Source organism: Phocoena sinus, chromosome 7 (genome assembly GCF_008692025.1).
Source record: "Phocoena sinus isolate mPhoSin1 chromosome 7, mPhoSin1.pri, whole genome shotgun sequence".
In the NCBI taxonomy this organism is placed as follows: domain Eukaryota; kingdom Metazoa; phylum Chordata; class Mammalia; order Artiodactyla; family Phocoenidae; genus Phocoena; species Phocoena sinus.
The window spans coordinates 19,159,794-19,179,738 of record NC_045769.1 but is presented as its reverse complement, the minus strand read 5'-3'; the positions used below and the strand labels follow the sequence as shown (position 1 = coordinate 19,179,738).

General features: G+C 44.7%; 1 protein-coding gene across 1 annotated transcript in view; it reads left to right on the top strand.

Annotated features, from left to right (window-relative positions):
• TTLL4 (tubulin tyrosine ligase like 4) overlaps positions 1 to 19,945 on the top strand; it is a 38,263-nt gene that overhangs the window by 7,870 nt on the left and 10,448 nt on the right. Inside the window, exons 2-4 of the mRNA XM_032637881.1 lie at positions 12,797 to 14,375; positions 15,267 to 15,376; positions 15,731 to 15,794. Coding sequence (XP_032493772.1) covers positions 12,895 to 14,375; positions 15,267 to 15,376; positions 15,731 to 15,794 — 1,655 coding nt within the window. The 5' untranslated portion in view covers positions 12,797 to 12,894. The remainder of the gene's footprint in view (positions 1 to 12,796; positions 14,376 to 15,266; positions 15,377 to 15,730; positions 15,795 to 19,945) is intronic.

Here is a 19,945-nt window from a genome sequence, read left to right as displayed (position 1 = left end):
GTAGTGTATTGCTTAACTTCCACGTGTTTGTATTTTTTACAGGTATTTCCCTGTAATTGTTATCTAGTCTCATAGTGTTGTGATTGGAAAAGATATTTGATACGATTTCAGTTTTCTTAAATTTACCAAGGCTTGATTTGTGACCCAAGATATGATCTATCTTGGAGAATGTTCCATGAGCACTTGAGAAGAAAGTGTACTCTGTTGTTTTTGGATGCAATGTCTTATAAATATCAATTAAGTCCATTTTGTTTATTGTGTCATTTAAAGCTTGTGTTTCCTTATTTATTTTCATTTTGGATGATCTGTCCATTGGTGAAAGTGGGGTGTTAAAGTCCCCACTTGTGTTACTGTCAATTTCCCCTTTTATGGCTGTTAGCATTTGCCTTATGTTTTGAGGTGCTCCTATGCTGGGTGCAAAAATATTTACAATAGTTATGTCTTCTTCTTTGATTGATCCTTTGATCATTATGTAGTGTCCTTCTTTGTCTCTTGTAGTAGTCTTTATTTTAAAGTCTATTTTGTCTGATATTAGAATTGCTACTCCAGCTTTCTTTTGGTTTCCATTTGCATGGAGTATCTTTTTCTATCCCCTCACTTTCAGTCTGTATGTGTCCCTAGGCCTGAAGTGGGTCTCTTGTAGAAAGCATATATACGGGTCTTGTTTTTGTATCCATTCAGCCAGTCTGTGTCTTTTGGTTGGAGCATTTAATCCATTTACATTTAAGGTAATTGTCAATATGTATGCTCCTAATACCATTTTCTTAATTGTTTTATGTTTGTTATCATAGGTCTTTTCCTTCTCTTGTGTTTCCTGCCTAGAGAAGTTCCTTTAGCATTTGTTGTAAAGCTGGTTTGGTGGTGCTGGATTCTCTTAACTTTTGTTTGTCTGTAAAGGTTTTAATTTCTCCATGGAATCTTAATGAGATCCTTGCTGGGTAGAGTAATCTTGTTTGTAGTTTTTTCCCCTTCATCACTTTAAATATGTTCTGCTACTCCCTTCTAGCTTGCAGAGTTTCCGCTGAAAGATCAGCTGTTAACCTTATGGGGATTCCCTTGTATGTTATTTGTTGCTTTTCCCTTGCTGCTTTAATATCTTTTCTTTGTTTTAATTTTTGGTAGTTTGATTAACATGTGTCTTGGCGTGTTTCTCCTTGGATTTATCCTGTATGGGACTCTCTGCACTTCCTGGACTTGATTGAATATTTCCTTTCCCATGTTAGGGAAGTTTTCAACTATAATCTCTTCAGATATTTTCTCAGAGCCTTTTTTTTTCTCTTCTTCTTCTGGTACCCCCATAATTTGAATGTTGGTGCCTTTAATGTTGGCCCAGAGGTCTCTGAGGCTGTCCTCAATTCTTTTCATTCTTTTTTCTTTATTCTGCTCTGTGGTAGTTATTTCCACTTTTTATCTCCAGGTCACTTATCTGTTCTTCTGTCACTAATCTGCCTCAGTTATTCTGCTACTGATTGCTTCTAGAGAATTTTTAATTTCACTTATTGTGTTGTTCATCAGTTTGTTTGCTCTGTAGTTCTGCTAGGCTCTTGTTAAATGTTTCTTGTATTTTCTCCATTCTGTTTTCAAGATTTTGGATCATTTTTACTATCATTACTCTGAATTCTTTTTCAGGTAGACTGCCTATTTCCTCTTCATTTGTTTGGTCTGGTGGGTTTTTTTTTTTTGGTTTTTTTGTTTGTTTGTTTTGTTTCTTTTTGCGGGTACGCGAGCCTCTCACTGTTGTGGCCTCTCCCGTTGCGGAGCACAGGCTCTGGATGCGCAGGCTCAGCAGCCATGGCTCAGGCCTAGCCACTCCACGGCATGTGGGATCTTCCCGGACCGGGGCACGAACCTGTGTCCCCTGCATCGGCAGGCGGACTCTCAACCACTGCGCCACCAGCGAAGGCTGGTCTGGTGGGTTTTTACCTTGCTCCTTCATCAGCTGCATATTTCTCTGTCTTCTCATTTTGCTGAATACACTGTGTTTTTGCAGGCTGCAGGTTTGTAGTTCCCATTGTTTTTGGTGTCTGCCCCCAGTGGGTAAGGTTGGTTTAGCGGCTTGTGTAGGCTTCCTGGTGGAGGGGACTGGTGCCTGTGTTCTGGTGGGTGGGGCTGGATCTTGTCTTTCTGGTGGGTGGGGCTGCATCCAGTGGTGTGTATTGGTGTGTCTGTGAACTTAGTATGATTTTAGGCAGCCTCTGCTAATGGGTGGGGTTGTGTTCCTGTCTTGCTAGTTGTTTGGCATGGAGCATCCAGCACTGGAGCTTGCTGGCCATTGGGTGGAGCTGGGTCTTAGTGTTGAGACAGAGATCTCTGGGAGAGCTCTCGCTGACTGATACTACGTGTGGCTGGGAGGTCTCTGGTGGTCCAATGTCCTGAACTCGGCTCTCCCACCTCAGAGGCTCAGGCCTGACATCAGGCCAGAGCACCAAGACCCTGTCAGCCACACGGCTCGGGAGGAAAAAAAAAGAAAGAAAGAAAAATAAATAAATAAATAAAAATAAAAATAAAATAAAATAAAAATATTTTAAAAATTATTACAATAGGGCTTCCCTGGTGGCGCAGTGGTTGAGAGTCTGCCTGCCGATGCAGGGGACACGGGTTCGTGCCCCGGTCCGGGAAGATCCCACATGCCGCTGAGCGGCTGGACCTGTGAGCCATGGCCACTGAGCCTGTGCATCTGGAGCCTGTGCTCCACAACGGGAGAGGCCACAACAGTGAGAGGCCTGCGTACCACAAAAAGAAAAAAAAAAAATTATTACAATAAAAACGTAATTTAAAAAAAAAGATAGAGCAACCAAACCAATAAACAAATCCACTAAGTGATACAAGTGCTAAAAACTATACTAAGGTAGACATAAAAATCAGAAACAAGTTGATGGCAGATGGCAAACCACAAGTCTCCAGTTGCTCCCAAAGTCCACTGCCTCAATTTTGGGTTGATTCGTTGTCTATTCAGGTATTCCACAGATGCAGGGCACCTCAAGTTGATTGTGAGGATTTAATCCACTGCTTCTGAGGCTGCTGGGAGAAATTTCCCTTTCTCATCTTTGTTTGCACAGCTCTTGGGGTTCAGCTTTGGATTTGGCCCTGCCTCTGTATGTATGTCACCCTCAGGCTTCTGTTCCTACCCAGACAGCACAGAGTTAAAGCAGTGACTGATTAGGGGGCTCTGGCTCACTCATGCTGGGGGGAGGGAGGGGTACGGTAGTTATAATTGGAATGCCGGGTGAGCCTGCAGCGGCAGAGGCCAGCATGATATTGCAGGGGCCTGGCGTGCTGTGTGTTCTCCTGGGAAGTTGTCACTGGATCACGGGACCCTGGCAGTGGTGGGCTGCACAGGCTCCTGGGGGGTTGGGGGTGTGTGTGGATAGTGACGTGTGCTTGCACACAGGATTCTTGGTGGCTGTAGCAGCAGCATTAGCGTTTCATGCCCACCTCTGGTGTCCGAGCTGATGGCCGCGGCTTGTACCCTTCTCTTGAGCTTGTTTAGGTGGTGCTCTGCCTTCTGTGGGCAGACAGGGAAGGAATCCCCTCTCCTTGTGCACCCTGAAACAATGGTCTCTTGCCTCTTAGGCAGGTCCAGACTTTTTCCCGGACTCCCTCCCGGCTAGCCATGGCGCACTAACCCCCTGCAGGCTGTGTTCGCGCAGCCAACCCCAGTTCTCTCCCTGGGGTCTGACCTCCGAAGCCCGAGCCTCAGCTCCCAGGCCTTACCCACCCCGGCGGGTGAGCAGACAAGCGTCTCAGGCTGGTGAGTGCTGGTCGGCACCGGTCCTCTGTGTGGGAATCTCTCCACTTTGCTCTGTGCACCCCTGTTGCTGCGCTCTCCTCCGTGACTCCGAAGCTTCCCCCCCTGCCCACCCCCTGTCTCCACCAGTGAAGGGGCTTCCTAGTGTGTGGAAACTTTTCCTCCTTCACAGCTCCCTCCCAGAGGTGCAGGTCCCATCCCTATTCTTTTGTCTCTGTTTTTCCTTTTGCCCTACCCAGGTACATGAGGATTTTCTTGCCTTTTGGGAAGTCTGAGGTCTTCTGCCAGCATTCAGTAGGTGTTCTGTAGGAGTTGCTCCTCATGTAGATGTATTTTTCATGTATTTGTAGGGATGAAGGTGATCTCCACATCTCACTCCTCCGCCATCTTGAAGGTCCCTCCTAGGTGTTTGTTCTTTAATTCTTCTAGGTCTTTGTTAAACATTTCTTGCATTTTCTCTGTCTTAGCCTCCGTTCTTTTTCCACGGTCCTGGATCATCCTCACTATCATTATTCTGAATTCTTTTTCTGGAAGGTTGCCTATCTCAGCTTCATTTAGTTGTTTTTCTGGAGTTTTATCTTGTTCCTTCATCTGGTACATAGTCCTCTGCCTTTTCATTTTGTCTGTCTTTCTGTGAATGTGGTTTCGTTCCACAGCCTGCAGAATTGTTGTTCTTCCTGCTTCTGCTGTCTGCCCTTTGGTGGATGAAGCTATCTAAGAGGAGGGACTGGTGGTGGGTAGAGCTGACTGTTGCTGTGGTGGGCAGAGCTCAGTAAAACTTTAATCTGCTTCTGTGCTGATGGGTGGGTCCTGATGCACACACTACTTTGTGTGTGCCCTCCAAGAGTGGAGTCTCTGTTTCCCCAAGTCCTGTCAAAGTCCTGCAATCAAATCCCGCTAGCCTTCAAAGTCTGATTCTCTGGAAATTCCTCCTCCCGTTGCCGGACCTCCAGGTTGGGAAGACTGATGTGGGGCTCAGAACCTTCACTCCAGTAGGTGGACTTCTGTGGTATAAGTGTTCTCCAGTTTGTGAGTCACCCACCCAGCAGTTACGGGATTTGATTTTATTGTGATTGCGCCCCTCCTACCGTCTCACTGCAGCTTCTCCTTCGTCTTTGGATGTGGGGTCTTTTTTGCTGAGTCCCAGTGTCTTCCTGTTGATGATTGTTCAGCAGTTAGTTGTGATTCTGGTGCTCTGCGAGAGGGAGTGAGTGCACGTCCTTCTGCTCCACCATCTTGAACCAATCCTGTTTTCTACTGTTTTTAATTCTTCACCCAGCTCTCACCTGCAAAACTTAGATGAACCTTTAACTTCAGGATCTGGTACTCATGATGTGGAGTTGAGTGTAGCTTTCCTGCTAGATTCCTTCTATGACCTTGGAATTGTCTGGTCATAGGCTTCCTGTATTTTAGCATGCAATCAGATGCTTTGATCTGTTAGTGAAATGCAGAGAAAACTTTTCTTTAATGCCCAGAACTTCTCATCCTCTCTTCTGGCAGAACTGGGAAGCCAGACCTGGTATTTTTGGAACAAATACTGAGAGTGCTAATTTCTGTTAGTCCCTGAAATACAAAGGACCTTGCCTTGGGAGCCTCTTGGACATCCTGGACAGGCAGTGCTATTCTAGACCAGAGGTTCTCATTATTTGCAGTTTTTTTAAAAATTAATTTATTTATTTTTGGCTGCTTCAGGTCTTACTTGCAGCCCGCGGGATCTTCACTGAGGCATGCGGGATCTTTCATTGTGGTGCGTGGCGTGTGGGTTTTCTCTTCTCTAGTTGTGGCACGTGGGCTCCAGGGTGTGTGGGCTCTGTAGTTTGCGGCATGTGGGCTCTCTTGTTGAGGTGCGGGAGCTCAGTAGTTGTAGTGTGTGGGTTTAGTTGCCCCACGGCATATGGGATCTTAGTTCCCCGACCAGGGATCGAACCCACGTCCCCTGCATTGGAAGGAGGATTCTTTACCACTGGACCACCAGGAAAGTCCCTCTTATCTGCACTTTTAAAGCTCTTTGGGGTCTTCAGTGTGTTTTTTAATGTGGGATATATATCTACTCCATACTAGAAATTGAAGTATTTATTTATTAATTCATTTAGAAATTATAATAAACCCATTACAAGTAAACATATGTAGCATTTTTAAAAATGGAAAATGTGGTTGTTTCAGAAATATTAGTGAGAAGAGTGGCATTGTTTTTGAGAATCTGGTTGTCTGGCTTAATAGAAGACAGCTGGATTCTCATATTTGTTTCTGCATTCAGTTGGTTCGATATGTTGTTGTGATTGAATGATGAGGAAAATCCAGCCTCACATAGATAATTAGTTGGAAAAGGGAGGGATATTTCTGTGGCCTTTTCAGACAATAGTGGATATTCTTCTTTGGTACTACACAGAAGTTAACAAGGGGTGGTTTTATGCAGTTTAGCTGCAATGGAATCTGAAATGTAATCAGTGAGCTTTTCATACTTTGTTTCATTAGAATCCATTGGTCTGTCTCTGACTTTGACCGGACCTTTTACCCGTGCCTGATTCTTTGACATTGTGTGATAGATATTTAGAAAATACTGGTTCATTGAGTTATGTTGATCTTACAAATGTTGCCACATTTTATTTTACAGTATCAAAAAACAATATCACCACACTCATCAGAAAGATGCTTAAGTATTGGGAAGCTGTCAAGCTCATGGTGGCAGATACAATTTTGCCAAAATTATAATTTTCTCTTGGAAGCTCAAATTTTATCATTGGCAACAAACACTGTCAGCTGTTTTCCCTGAAGCGACAGGCTTACTCTGTTTCATTTCCTAGAGAATGCCTGCCAAGTATCAACGTCTGAATAACCATCACTTTTGTGTCCTTCATTCTTTCAAGTAAACATGATGTTCCACAGAGGAATTTTGCAATTCAAACAAGTGCTTTATTTAGAGACAACCATCATCTTCTATTTTATATGTCCTTCTCATTTTGTAACACAGAATATTAAAAAGATGTACTTGAGGATTGAGATTTCATTTTTATTGCATCATCAAGGACATTCTTAAGTAAAGCTGGCATTTCTTCTTTCACTGTGCAGTGAAGGAGTGTGTGGTGGTGAAGAATCTCGCTTGGTGCCATTGTCTCGACTCCTACTCAGGAACCAGCAGTTTGACCTATTATTGCTCTTGCACCATCAGTGGAAAGGCTGGCACAGTAAAAAAAAGGCAAATCACATCTTAGTTTTGTTATGAAAATAGTTTCAGCTAGTGGAACCCCTGAAAGAGTCTTAGGGTTCCCTCAGGGTCTGGGACCACACTTCGAGGACCACTGCTTTAGAGAGCTCACCTGAGGTTTCTTTCAGAAGCTGCTGAAGGTCAAGGCTTCAGGAGAGCTAGTCACTTAATTATGTTAAGCCTTCAGCTGTTTTCACTTTTTAGTAATTTGCAGATGGCTCTCCCTCAGCTCTAGCTGCTGTAAGCTGTACTTTTTCCTGAGGTTTACTAACTACTCTGACATAACTGTGTTCTACAAGAGCTGCCCTTCTCAACTTGTGCTAGTGACCCTTCCTTCTCATTAGGGTTGGGGTATTGGCCTTCCTTTCTTAACAGGACTTTAAATAAGTTCCATGCTCCTCCAGCTTTCTTTAGGGAGACATAGTTTATGATTTATCTCATAAGAGAAAATGGGTCTGATTCCTATACTCATTCTGTTTGATTTCAGACAAGTCAGTTCTACCTTCTTACATAACTGTTGAGCAACTAAAGTAATTTCATCAGAGATCTTATGACTGTAGACTCTGAACTGTTTCCGATGTCCTGAGTTCCCCTGTGACTGAGGGAAACACTTAGATGGAGGAGGAAGAGGAAACTTCAGATCCCAAGAGCCACATACACTCCTGTAATGTAGGAGAGTGATACAGTCAGTGTGTAATGAATAATTGCTTTCTGTAGAAATAGATACTTTGTCCAAGTTGTTCTGGGCCTGGCCCCTGGTGACTTGATGGTTTGAGACAACAGTCATAGATTTTCTAGCATAGACTGCTCGTCATTCACTCTCACTTAAGGAGGAAACTTGAGGCAAAATGACCCCACAGAGAGTGGAAGGCAGAATGAGATAGACAGCTTCTGAATGCTGTCTAAAGCTGGCCAAGCAGGATGTTGAGATTCCTGAGACTGGATGCTTTAGAAGGAGAGAGGCTGGATCCAGGGATGTCAGGCAGGATGCTACTGCAACAGCCCTGCACTTGGTGAGGGGGGTGAAGGACTAGGAATTGGACTGAGCGGGTCATGCAAATAGAAAGAAAAGGATGTTTGAGGCCATTTTGTTTATCTTCAGAATGTTCAGCAGTTCTTTACCTTCCTTTCTTATCCCTTTAAGGGAAAAAAAAATTGTTTCTTTTTTAACAGCTTTGTGGAGGTATAACTGACATTGAAAATATTCATCACCCTCAAGTCAATTAATTTTTAAACTTTGTTCTAGGGAGCCTTAATATCTCATGACGTTTTGCGGGGAGGCTTGGGTAGCATTGCTGAGGAGGAGGCCAGACTAGGGCAGTGATCTTCCTCCTTCTACTCACATAGCTGTGCATTTATCTGTTACAGAAACACAAGATTTTCCTGTAAAAACCATCATGGAGCTTATGAGGCATATTCATATGAGAAGAGAACAGCGGTAAAAGATAGCCTTTACAAAGTATCCAATTAGAGGAATAAATTACACAACAGATATTCATGGGTAGGATGGAGCTTGAGCTGGACCTGGAAAAGGTAAATAAAATATGATAAGGATTCGGAAGGAAGAGGCTGAGTGGAGTAAGGGCCTGCAGACCGGTTTGAAAGGATTAGTACAAGACCAGAACAGGTCATATAACAGAGTTAAAGGTGGAAGGAAATGGAAATACACCTTAAAAAAAGACTGAAGCCAGACTCAGGCTAAGAAGTCTGGAATTTATTTATTGACTTACATGAGAATCATCTAGAAGCCTTGTTTAAAATACAGATCCCTGGCCCTACCTCAGACCCACTGAATCCTCTCTGAAAGTGGGGCTCAGTAATCTGTACCCCAGGTTATTCTGATGCAGGTCGTTGGTGGGCTACTGGGATATTAGAGAAGGACTCATGGAAAATTTTTGGAAAGGTAACTGATCAAGTAATATTTAAGCAAAGTTAACCTGGAGGTTGCCTGCAGAATGGAATTAGGAAGGGCAGACCCTGGAGACACAAACTTCAGTGTGGAAGCTGTTGCGGCAGTCCAGATCTGGGATGGCAGTTGAAATGAAAGGAGGAGGCATGCTATGAAGAAAGAATCTCTTAAGTTTTGTGACTGGTTTGGCTTTGGAGATTAAGAGAAAGGAAGAAATCAGAAGTGACTTAAGTTTTCCTCTTAGGTGACTGAGAGAAAGAAGTTTCCACTGAAAGAAATTGGAACGTCAAGAGTGCAGAGCTAGGGAATTCCCTGGAGGTCCAGTTTCACTGCCGGGGTCTGGGTTCAGTTCCTGGTTGGGGAACTGAGATGCTGTAAGCCGTAAGGCGCGGCCAAAAAAAAGAGTGCAGAGCTGGTCTGACAAACTGGGCTGAAGTGGTTGGACTTGCCTGTGGAAAAGGTGGAGAAGACAGTTGGCGATGAGGACACAGAGCTTGAGAGAAGTCGGGTCTGAAAAGTGACTCGTCTCCTGCAGGTAATAGTTGAAGTGGTGAGAGCAGGTTGGTTTGATGTGGGAGAGAGGATAAAAGAGAGGAGCTGTGGAGGATTTTGGAGCGGACCTCTGGAGGAAAAGGCACTGTTGAAGCAGTTGGGTGTGGCTGTAGCAGAGTTCCTACACTGAGTAAAGGAGCAGCAACAAGGAGATGCTGGTAGCACCCCAGTGTTCACTGCAGCACTATTTACGATAGCCAAGTTATGGAAGCAACCCAAGTGTCCAGTGATAGATGAATGGACACAGAAGATGTGGTACATATATACAGTGGAATATTACTTGGCCATAAAAAGAGAAATCTTGCCACTTGCAAAAACATGGGTGGGGGACTTCCCTGGTGGTCCAGTGGGTAAGACTCCATGCTCCCAATGCAGGGGGCCCGGGTTCAATCCCTGGTTGGGGAACTAGATCCCACATGCATGCTGCAACTAAGAAGCCCACATGCTGCAACGAAGATCCCGCTGCCACAACTAACACCCAGGGCAGCCTAAATAAATAAATATTTAAAAAAAAAAAACCAGAAAAACCATGGGTAGATCTAGAGGGTATTATGCTAAGTAAGACAAGGAAAAACAAATGCCCTGTGGGAAATGGCCATTGCAGACACATACAAGATCTAGAATCCTGTTAAGTCACAGAGAAGAGAATCCACTTTACTCTGGCACTAGCCCAGCAGGCCACCCACAGCTTCTGAAGAGGGTGGGAGTATATCCTTCGCCATCCTCTTCCTCATTTGGATTAAAAGTGAAGCCAGCTAGATGCCGGTCCACTTGCGTCCAGTGTTCCTATTACCGAGGATTCGTGTGGAGGGATGCAGAGAGGCAGACATTGAGCAGTGTGTGCAGAGAGGAGGGTTCTCTTCACCCAGCCCCGAGTGGGTACCCATGTCTGTGAGGGAAAGTGGGCTTGCCCGCGGTGCAGGTGAGGATGCAATGGTGTGCTCTTGGGCACTTCACCCGCAAAGGGGGCTCAGTATAAACAGTGGAGGAGTGTTTCCAACCTGCCTTTTGTCTTGTACCTGAAGGTTAGGGATAAGTGAGGGAACAGGGCCTAGGTGTGTGTTTCATTTCTATTTAAGAGGCAGCATGGAGTCAAACTCAGGTTTTAATCTAGCCACTCCTTGTTGGTTGTTTAATTATAGAAAAGTTACTTAGCTTTACTGAGTCTTGGATTCATCATCAGCAAATTGAACATAGGGTGTTTGTGAGGATTCAGTGAGCATAGTACCTGGTATTTATTAGGTACCCAAACTAGCATTCATCAGTTCTAGTGTATTTCCCCTTTATTTACTGTGATTTTTTTTCAGTTTATTTATTCAACAGAATATTGAGCACTTATTGTGGGTGAGACCCTATATTGGGGACATCGGGGAGGGACAACATGCTCCTTGCTCCTAGTCAGATGAGTAGTCCATTATTAAAGCTCAGTGTAATACAGACAGTGATGGTGGCGAGCACAGAGATGAGGCATCCTATTTGAACTGGGGAGTCCAGAAAGGCTGCCTGGTGAAAGTGATATTTGAGCTGTTTATTTTTTGCCTGGTGGAAGAGAAGGAAAGCCTTCTAGGGAGCGATACTTGTAGAGACATGAAGGTCTGAGATAGGATGCACGTGACGAGCCACAAGTTGGGTGATATTCAGGGAGCACCAGCCTGAAATCTTGTTTCCTTAGCCCTTTTTGCCATCACTTTGGTGAATCTGTTGTGCTGCGTGAGTGGGGAAAGATGTAGATTCCTGAAAGATGACTACGTGAATTGGGACGCGAATCTGTTGAGTGTACGTGACACACACTCAGGTGTGTGGTCTTAAAAATCACCAGCAGGATTTGACCCTTCCCTTTGTGTGTGCTTCTCTACCATAAGTGCACAGAGTATAACTGTCCCCCGCACAGTATTTCCATAGTTTGGACTTGGTGGAGGTCCATTTTCTCTTACCTTAATTTGCGGTTACTGGCATCATATCTGGTTTTAGCCCTTATGCTGTCTTTTGCCCACTATCATTTTGAATATTGGCAGTGATTTTTTGGTACTCTCCTTGAGAAAGAATCCACATAGGTCAGCCTTTTCAGGAAAAGAGGGTGACATCATGTGGTTTCTGCAGGCTTTTTGTTGGTAGACAACACCAACAGTTCCTGTAGCTGTAGACAGGAATTCTCCTATCAAAATACAAAGTCCTCTTCCCATTGACTGTGTCTCAAATGAAACTTGAGCAAAAAAATTCTCTGCTAATTCCTTCCCTCTAGCCACTCTGAAAACACTTGATGAAGATGCCAGGATTTCATTCAGCATTATCCCAGATGAATGACTTCTTGTAAAAGGGTCTTGTATTATTTTTCCCCTGGATGCTGTCGTGAAAGCAGACCCACCTTTCCCTGCAGGTGTGAAAACTGCAGAATATTTTGTGAATTTGGTTTAGAAAGCAAGAGACCATACTAAACTGACTGTTGGGAACCCAGAACTACAGGCTGGTTCAGAGGTTTTGCTTTAGAGGAAAGATTCAATGAGGAAATGTAAGAGACACGCTCTCCTTCCCCCAAATCAGCTCAAACTGAAGGCTGGGATTTGGAATAAAGAAAGTTTCTCTCCTCTTCTCGCCTCTGTATTCTACTCCCTGACCTTTCCTGTCCCATTGTGGCTGCTGGAAATAAAGTCACCTTAAATATAAAGAATGTTGGTGTCTAGTTCCATCTTGTTTCTTCTCTTTCCCACCAACACGTTGGTTGGAATTTAAGCCTATATAGTTGACAAGACGCTTGAAGAGACGAAATTACTGTCTCAGCTCCAGAATGCACTCCAGAGGTCAGCAGGAGAAATCTCTGCTCTTACCTGAACTTGTCACATTTAACTGTGAAAAGCAGACCACATCAGGGGCAGCTGAGAATTGGTGAGGGAGCAGCAGATGTAAAATATGCTTCTCAAATGATCTTTGACCATTCAGAATTGGTTGATGAGGAGGAAGGTATTAGCTGGTTTCTCTGCCACACCCAGACTTGCCTCATTCCTAGGCACACTCGTGTCAGGTGAGGGAAGGAAGCCACTTGTGTAAAGTTGTGGATGATGAGACAGAAAGGTGATTTTTTTCTTTGGAGAGAGAGGAAGGAGCTCTCTGAGTGAGAGGGTGGGAACATGTGAACAGACTTACACTGGTGGCTCCTTAGTGTCCCAGTCCTTGATGGAGCCAGCTTTGGTTGCATGAGGGCAGCAGGAAGTCCACGGAAAACACCCTAAGGATCTAGTGTTCTTCTCCCAGGGCCCCAATTGATGATCAAGACTGGTTGCCCAAGAAGTGCTGAGGTGGGGCTCTTCCTTGACTGGGCACCACTGTAGCATTGTGTCTGTCCTTCTAGGACTGTAACATTCCCAGTTGTCTCTCTGCCCTTCAGGCTGACGGACCTCAAGGATGCGGCTGCTACTGCTGGAGGTACGAGGCACCTTACCTGAGCTGGGCCATGAGGCCACGTGGCCGTGATGTGGGCTCCTCATGGCCTCAGCAAGAACAGAGCACTACACTATTGGCCGGGGAAACAGCTTTAAGCCGAGTGGGCCCTCAGGCACAGTGCCTACCCCGCCACCTGAGAAACCCTCTGAGGGCAAAGTCTGGGCTCAGGGTCATCAGCAGGTGAAGCCAATCTGGAAGGTGGAGAAGAAGCACGTGGGAACACTTTCAGCAGGGTTGGGCCCAGGCCTCTTGGGTGTCCCACCGCAGCCCGCATACTTCTTTTGCCCCAGCACTTTATGTAGCTCCGGGAGCACGGCTGTCATTGCAGGCCACAGCAACTCCTGTTACCTGCACTCCCTCCCGGACCTGTTCAGCAGCACCCTGCTCTACCGCCACTCCAACTACGGCCACAGACCATACCAGCAGCTGGAGTCTTTCTGCTTGCGTTCAAGCCCGTCAGAAAAAAGACCTTTTTCTCTCCCTCAGAAGAGACTCCCTATCAGACTCACTGCCAATAAGGCCACTTCTTCCAAGGTCTCCCCCATGGCATCCTCATCCACAGAACCATACCTCTCACGGGGAGCGGCTGGGGAAAATCCTTCAGGGAAGAGCCTGGCCTCTGCCATCTCAGGGAAGACCCCGTCTCCACTCTCCTCTTCTTCCTCTTCCTACAAGCCCATGCTAAATAACAACTCCTTCATGCGGCCAAATAGCACTAAAGTGCCTTTATTGCAGGCCACAGAAGGCCTGAAGCCAGTATCCTCACCGAAGGTCCAGCTTGTCTCCTGGCATCATTCAGGGGGCACTGGAGACTGTGCACTCCAGCCTGTTGAGCACAACGTGCCCAAGAGCAGTGGCACTGTCCTAGATGATGACCCTTCCCACAGCACCCTGTCTACCCCCAGTTCCTTAGACGCTTCCACCACCAGTGCTGCCTCTCCCCACTACAACTGGAGTAACTTAGCCATGGGGGCAGAGCCACATCCCTGTGGCCTGGATGGGGACTCTGTTTCCCAGAATCTGACTAGGGAGGTTCGGTTCACTGAGGCTGTGAGGAAGTTGACTGCAAGAGGCTTTGAGAAGAAGCCAAGGCAAGGCTACCATTTTGAACAGTCTTATTTCATGAACCCCAGCTTGCAGTGGGATGTCCTCAACAGGAACAGGTGGTGGAAACCAGCTGTGGTAGGCCAGCAGCTCCCTCCGGAGAATGCTGGAGCAGACAGTAGGGTCCTCCCTGGAGCCTCAGACACCATGGAGCTGGACAGTACAGTCTTCTGTACCAAACACATCAGTATTCACCTCCTTGCCTCACACGCCAGTGGGCTCAGCTGCAGCCCTGCCTGTGGATCTGCGATCGACTCCCCACCTCTTGGAGAAGACAAAACTCCAGCTCTGCCTTCTCCCCCTCAGCCCCTTGGCGTGGCCGAGGTGGCCACCCGCCTCTCTTCCATCCATCTGGGCAAGCTTGGGAGGGAGGAGCCTAAGGAAGCCAGGAAGCTGGACTCATCTGCTAGGGATATTGGGTAAGTCGGAGAAAGTTTTTGGTTCATTTAAAGCAGTAGAATGTATACATGTTTGGTGACACTGACCGTCTGTCTCTGGAGGTTGGTTTTGTTTCTTAACTGCCATAGAAGTTTGGTTTTCACTTTAGAGCAGAGGTCAGCAAGCTACACTTTGCAGGCCAAATCCCACCTTCTGCCTGCTTTTATAAATAAGGTTTTATTGAAATGCAGTCTTACTCCTTCATTTACTACTGTCTGTGGCTGCTTTTTTGTTATAACCGTAGGGTTGAGTAGTTGCGACAGACTGAATGGCCCACAAAACTGAAAATATTTACTGTCTTGTCCTTTAGAAGAAGAGTTTGCTAAGCCTTGCTTTAGGTTATAACCAGGGAAAAATAAGAATTCCAAACATCATGTGTTGTGAACTGTGATTTCTCTACTTAATTCCAAACCAAATCAGGTTCTGAGTCAGTCCTGGTATGACAGCCGTTTCAGAGTTAGGGCATACACATACTTGGCCTCTTCTCTTGTGCCTTGTTACTTCTCTGGAACCGTGGTCCACCAAGGCCTTGTTCTGAGTTCCCAGAGAGAAGTCTAGGGACCTTTGATGTCTATTACCACGCATTGATTGATGGTGTTTTGTATTCAGAATTTTGTTTTTATATGCCATGAGGGACGTCAAAGAAGATGGAAGACATAGTGCCTCTCTGCAGAATAGGGGATGTAGGGTTGAGGAACTATGGCTAGACCTAAGCTCTGAGGACAAGAGGAGTAGTTGTAAGGCCCAGGCAAGGGCCAGCAGATTGGTGACTGGGGAAGAGACAAACATTGGGAGATGATGAAGGAATGAGAATCCAACTGTGACTGCTCTTATGGAGTTGGCTGGGCCGGGGGCATGATTCTTTCTTATAGTTCAGCTACTGACCTCCAGCTAGACCAGGTTGAAGCTGAAGATCTGGAAGAAGAGCTAATAGATGGTTTGGAAGACTGCTGCAATCATGATGAGAATGAAGAGGAGGAGGGTGAGTAGGGGACCCTCTCACCTCCAACTATACATGGGTCACCACCGCTAAGGAAGGGGACTAACAATTGTGTACCAGATCCTTAACTCACTTTGTCACCTACATTCATCATTCGCCTTGGGGGGTCTAAGGGTAGTAGTGGCTTTTGGGGGACTTGCTCTCTAGTCCCCCATCCCCCGAGTCTTGCCTTCTCCCTGCTGCTGTCCAGCTTCGGGGGGGCCATGCAAGGCAGCGGCGGGTGCTTGTGGCTCTGTAAGAAGGCTGAGCCAAGATGTCCAGGGAAGAGCTGCCTGGGCTTGGTGACTTTGTGTGGCAGCCTCTCCTAGCTGGGACTTCTCTGCTTTTCACCCCCAGGAGACTCAGAGTGCTCCTCATGCAGTGCTGTTTCCCCCAGCGAGTCAGTAGCAGTGATCTCTCGGTGAGTGCTGGCTGTGTAGATTGTTGGTAGAGGCCCATTTTCCGTCTCCTTAAGATTATAAAGAGATTAATCACCTAAGGCATTAATTAATGGCCCTGTTAACCGTAACTCATTTTTACCAAATTTTTACATTAGGACTTTCGTTTTTAAACAGGAAACAGTGGAAGGGAACAGAAGCATATTTTATCAGTGGGGCTTAAAGACAGTACCAAGTTTCTTAGGCTGCAGTTTGGTCTTTAGGCTTCAAGAAATTGTTCAGGTAAAAAGCAAATAATTTCAAGAAGTATTTAGAAAATTAATAACTAATGAAGACCCATATTGTTTGAGGTAGATTCTTAGTTAGGCTACCCACTTGAGGGTAATTGCCACCTTGCATTATGAATGTGTCCCACAGGCAGAAACAGTTCTGAGACAGATATACTGCTAATTGGAGCTTTTTGCAATGCTCTTCTGCTCCCTTCAGAGGCTAGTTTTATAAGACTGATGTTGACCTTAGTAATAAGAAATTGAATTTAAAATTCGCTAGCTTTAATCTAGATTATTTTGTTGGCTGCCCTTTGTGGAATCTGAGTGATACCCATCTCTAACTAGGGAACCAAGAAGTCAGTCTCTTAATGTAGACCCTTCTTTTGTAAAACAGATAGTTGTAGAGTGCTGTATAACTGAGATGGGGAGTCTAGGGAGAGGAAGGAATGCAGGACTAAGAGGAAATTACTGTAAATGAGGACATGTCATTGTGCTAAAGAGTTTTAGAACTTGCTTAAGGATCATATAGATCAACTTTCTGGGTAGAAAGTTAACATTCTTCAATATAATCTTCCTTGTTTCCCTCATCATTTCCAACCTTGTCTCAATATGAAGCTCTGTCTTCATTAATTATTATTAGATATTAAAAAGAACCCTCATGGGCTTCCCTGGTGGCACAGTGGTTAAGAGTCCGCCTGCCAGTGCAGAGGACGCGGATTCGAGCCCTGGTCCAGGAAGATCCCACATGCCACAGAGCAAGTAGGCCACAACTACTGAGCCCACGTGCTGCAACTACTGAAGCCCGTGCGCCCTAGAGCCCGTGCTCTGCAACAAGAGAAGCCACAACAATGAGAAGGCCATGCGCCTCAATGAAGAGTAGCCCCCGCTCTCCACAACTAGAGAAAGCCCACGTGCAGCAATGAAGACCCAATGCAGCCAAAAATAAATAAATAAAATAAATTTTTAAAAAAAGAAAAGAAAAAGAACCCTCACAAAGTACTAAACATTAAAGTTTTTTTCTTTTAAAAAATAATTTCTACTGAAAATGTAAAAAAAGCAAAATTTCTATTCTAATTTTAATTAAAATCTGGCCATATGTGTTGAGGCTTGCCTAGCATGTGGAGCACCCAGATTCTGGTTGCTTTCCTTTGTGTCAGTTGTGCCTTAGATGAAGCTGAGAGGAAAAGTTAGCCTCACCTAAGGTTAGTATGGGCGAGGCAGGCTGCATGTCTGCATGTGATGGTGCACATTCACATGGTGCCGCGGCCGTGCTAGCTTTAGAGCCCCAAACTAACAAGGCGGAGAGGGTTGTTCGGAAAGCGGAGAGACAGAATTGGGACTTGCTGTGACGATTAGTAGAAATCCTGTCATAGGTATCCTGAATCTGGTGCATAAATTCTGTTACTTTAAGCCTAACCCATTGTTCTTTCAGAAAAGCAGAACTTCTCCTGGTCATATATACTGGATGTTGACTAAGCACCTCCACTCTCCAGAAGAGAAATATATTTAACATTTAATTGACTTGGAACCCCTTTTCCACACTTAAGGGCGATCTAGGTTTGTCTTCAGGCCTACTTCAAGGCAGCTGAACAGCCCTTTATTTAACCTTTCTGATTTATAAGATAAAATTCACAAAAGGTGTTTGTTAATTATTTGCCCATTAATTAATTTAACTTCTACAAATTATACAGTCTATATGAAGCTTAAAACATGAGTTCAAGCAAATGGAGGTTGATGAATTCTAAACTACTTTGCATTTTGACTAAAATCAGAAATATTTTTGGATTGCAAAATCTTATTTTCTCCCAATTATGAAAGATTTATATATTTATTATAGAAAGTTTTGCAGTCACAGAAAGATCATTGAAAACACTACCTCTGCTTCTCTATTCAGCAGTAGTTTATTACATTTCCTGTTCCATATTTTTTTTCTAAGAATTGTGTAAATTTAGAGATGGTAATCATCAAGTCCAGCCTCTCTTTTTCAGACATGAAAATTGAGGAGAGAAGTTAAGTAACTATTTGCAAGGTCAAGGTTTCTAGCACTGCTAAACCAGAAGCCAGACCCATTGAGGTTAAGTTCAGTACTCTTGAGAGGCAGCTAACAAAGATATTTATTTTTTTAATGAAACTTTTGACACATTTGTAGATTTCTATGCAGTTTTAAGAAATAATACAGAGATTTCCTGAATTCTTTACTCAGTTTCCCCCTGTGGTAACATCCTTTTTTTTATTTTGGCTGCATTGGGTCTTCATTGCTGCCCACGGACTTTCTCTAGTTGCGGTGAGCCGGGCTACTCTTTGTTGAGGTGCATGGGCTTCTCATTGCGGTGGCTTCCCTCGTTGCAGAGCCTGGGCTGTAGGTGCATGGGCTTCAGTAGTTGGGGTGCACAAGCTCAGTAGTTGTGGCTTGCGGGCTCTAGAGCACAGCCTCAGTAGCTGTGGCGCAGGGGCTTAGTTGCTCCGTGGCATGTGGATCTTCCCAGACCAGGGCTCGAACCCGTGTCCCCTGCATTGGCAGGTGGATTCTTAACCACTGTGCCACCAGGGAAGTCCCTCCTGTGTAACATCTTGTAAACTGTAGTACAATTTAGTACAATCAAGACATTAACATTAGTGAAAATGTAAACATTTCCATCACTGCAAGAATCCCTCCTGTTGTCCTGAGAGCACACTTCCTTCCTTCCTCTTCCCATCCCCTTCTTAACCCCTAGCAACTGATAGTTTTGTTATTTCAAGAATGTTATACAAATGGAATGATAGCCATATATAGCCTTTTGAGATTAGCTTTTTTTACTCAGCATATTCTCTGCAAATCCATCCAGGTTGTTGCATGTATCCATAGTTCATTCCTTTATATTGCTGAGTAGTGTTCCATGGTATCAATGGACCACAGTTTGATTAACCAGCCACCTGCTGAAGGATATTTTGTTTGTTTCCAGTTTTTGACTGTTACGAGTAAAGCTGCTCTAAACAACTGTGTACATATTTTTGAGTGAACATAAGTCTTCACGTCTCTGAGATAAATGCCCAGAAGTGTAATTGCTGGGTTCTATGGTAATTGCATGTTTAGTTTCTTTTGTTTGATTTTTTTCTCTTTTGGCCGTGCCACACAGCATGTGGGATCTTAGTACCCTGACCGGGGATTGAACCTGAGCCCCCTGCAGTGGGAGCACAGAGTCTTAACCACTGGACCGCCAGGGAAATCCTGCATGTTTAGTTTTTTAGGAAACTGCCAGAACTGTTTTCCAGAGTGGCTGCACCATTTTGCATTCCTGTCTTGTCTTTGTTTTTAAACATTAACTCATTCTCCTTGATTTTCAACAATCTTAAATTCTGATACTCAGTAAATGAAAAGCCTTTAAAGTAAAATATTTTGGAAATGAGGAATAGAGTTGAATTAATTGGATTTATTTAATTAGGAATTAATATTTAACTTGACCCAATAAAATGCACTAAAAATCTCTAAGGTTTGAAACACTGAAGTGTTTTACATACAGTACCTATTTCTGTCGTGCTGCAAAATAACAAGTAGAGGGCTTCCCTGGTGGCGCAGTGGTTGAGAGTCCGCCTGCTGATGCAGGGGACACGGGTTCGTGCCCCGGTCCGGGAAGATCCCACATGCCATGGAGCGGCTGGGCCCGTGAGCCATGGCCGCTGAGCCTGCGTGTCCGGAGCCTGTGCTCTGCAATGGGAGAGGCCACAACAGTGAGAGGCCCGCATTAAAAAAAAAAAAAAAAAAACAAGTAGAGTGGCTCTTTATAAGCTAAAAATTAATCTTAAAAAATATTTGTGGATCATATAGCTCAGTATAGAGAGTAATAACTACTCTCTCCACTTTCAATGCTGTTTGAAGAAATGGTCTGGGTCTGTCAATAGATAGTTGAGGTTTTCACTATTTTGAG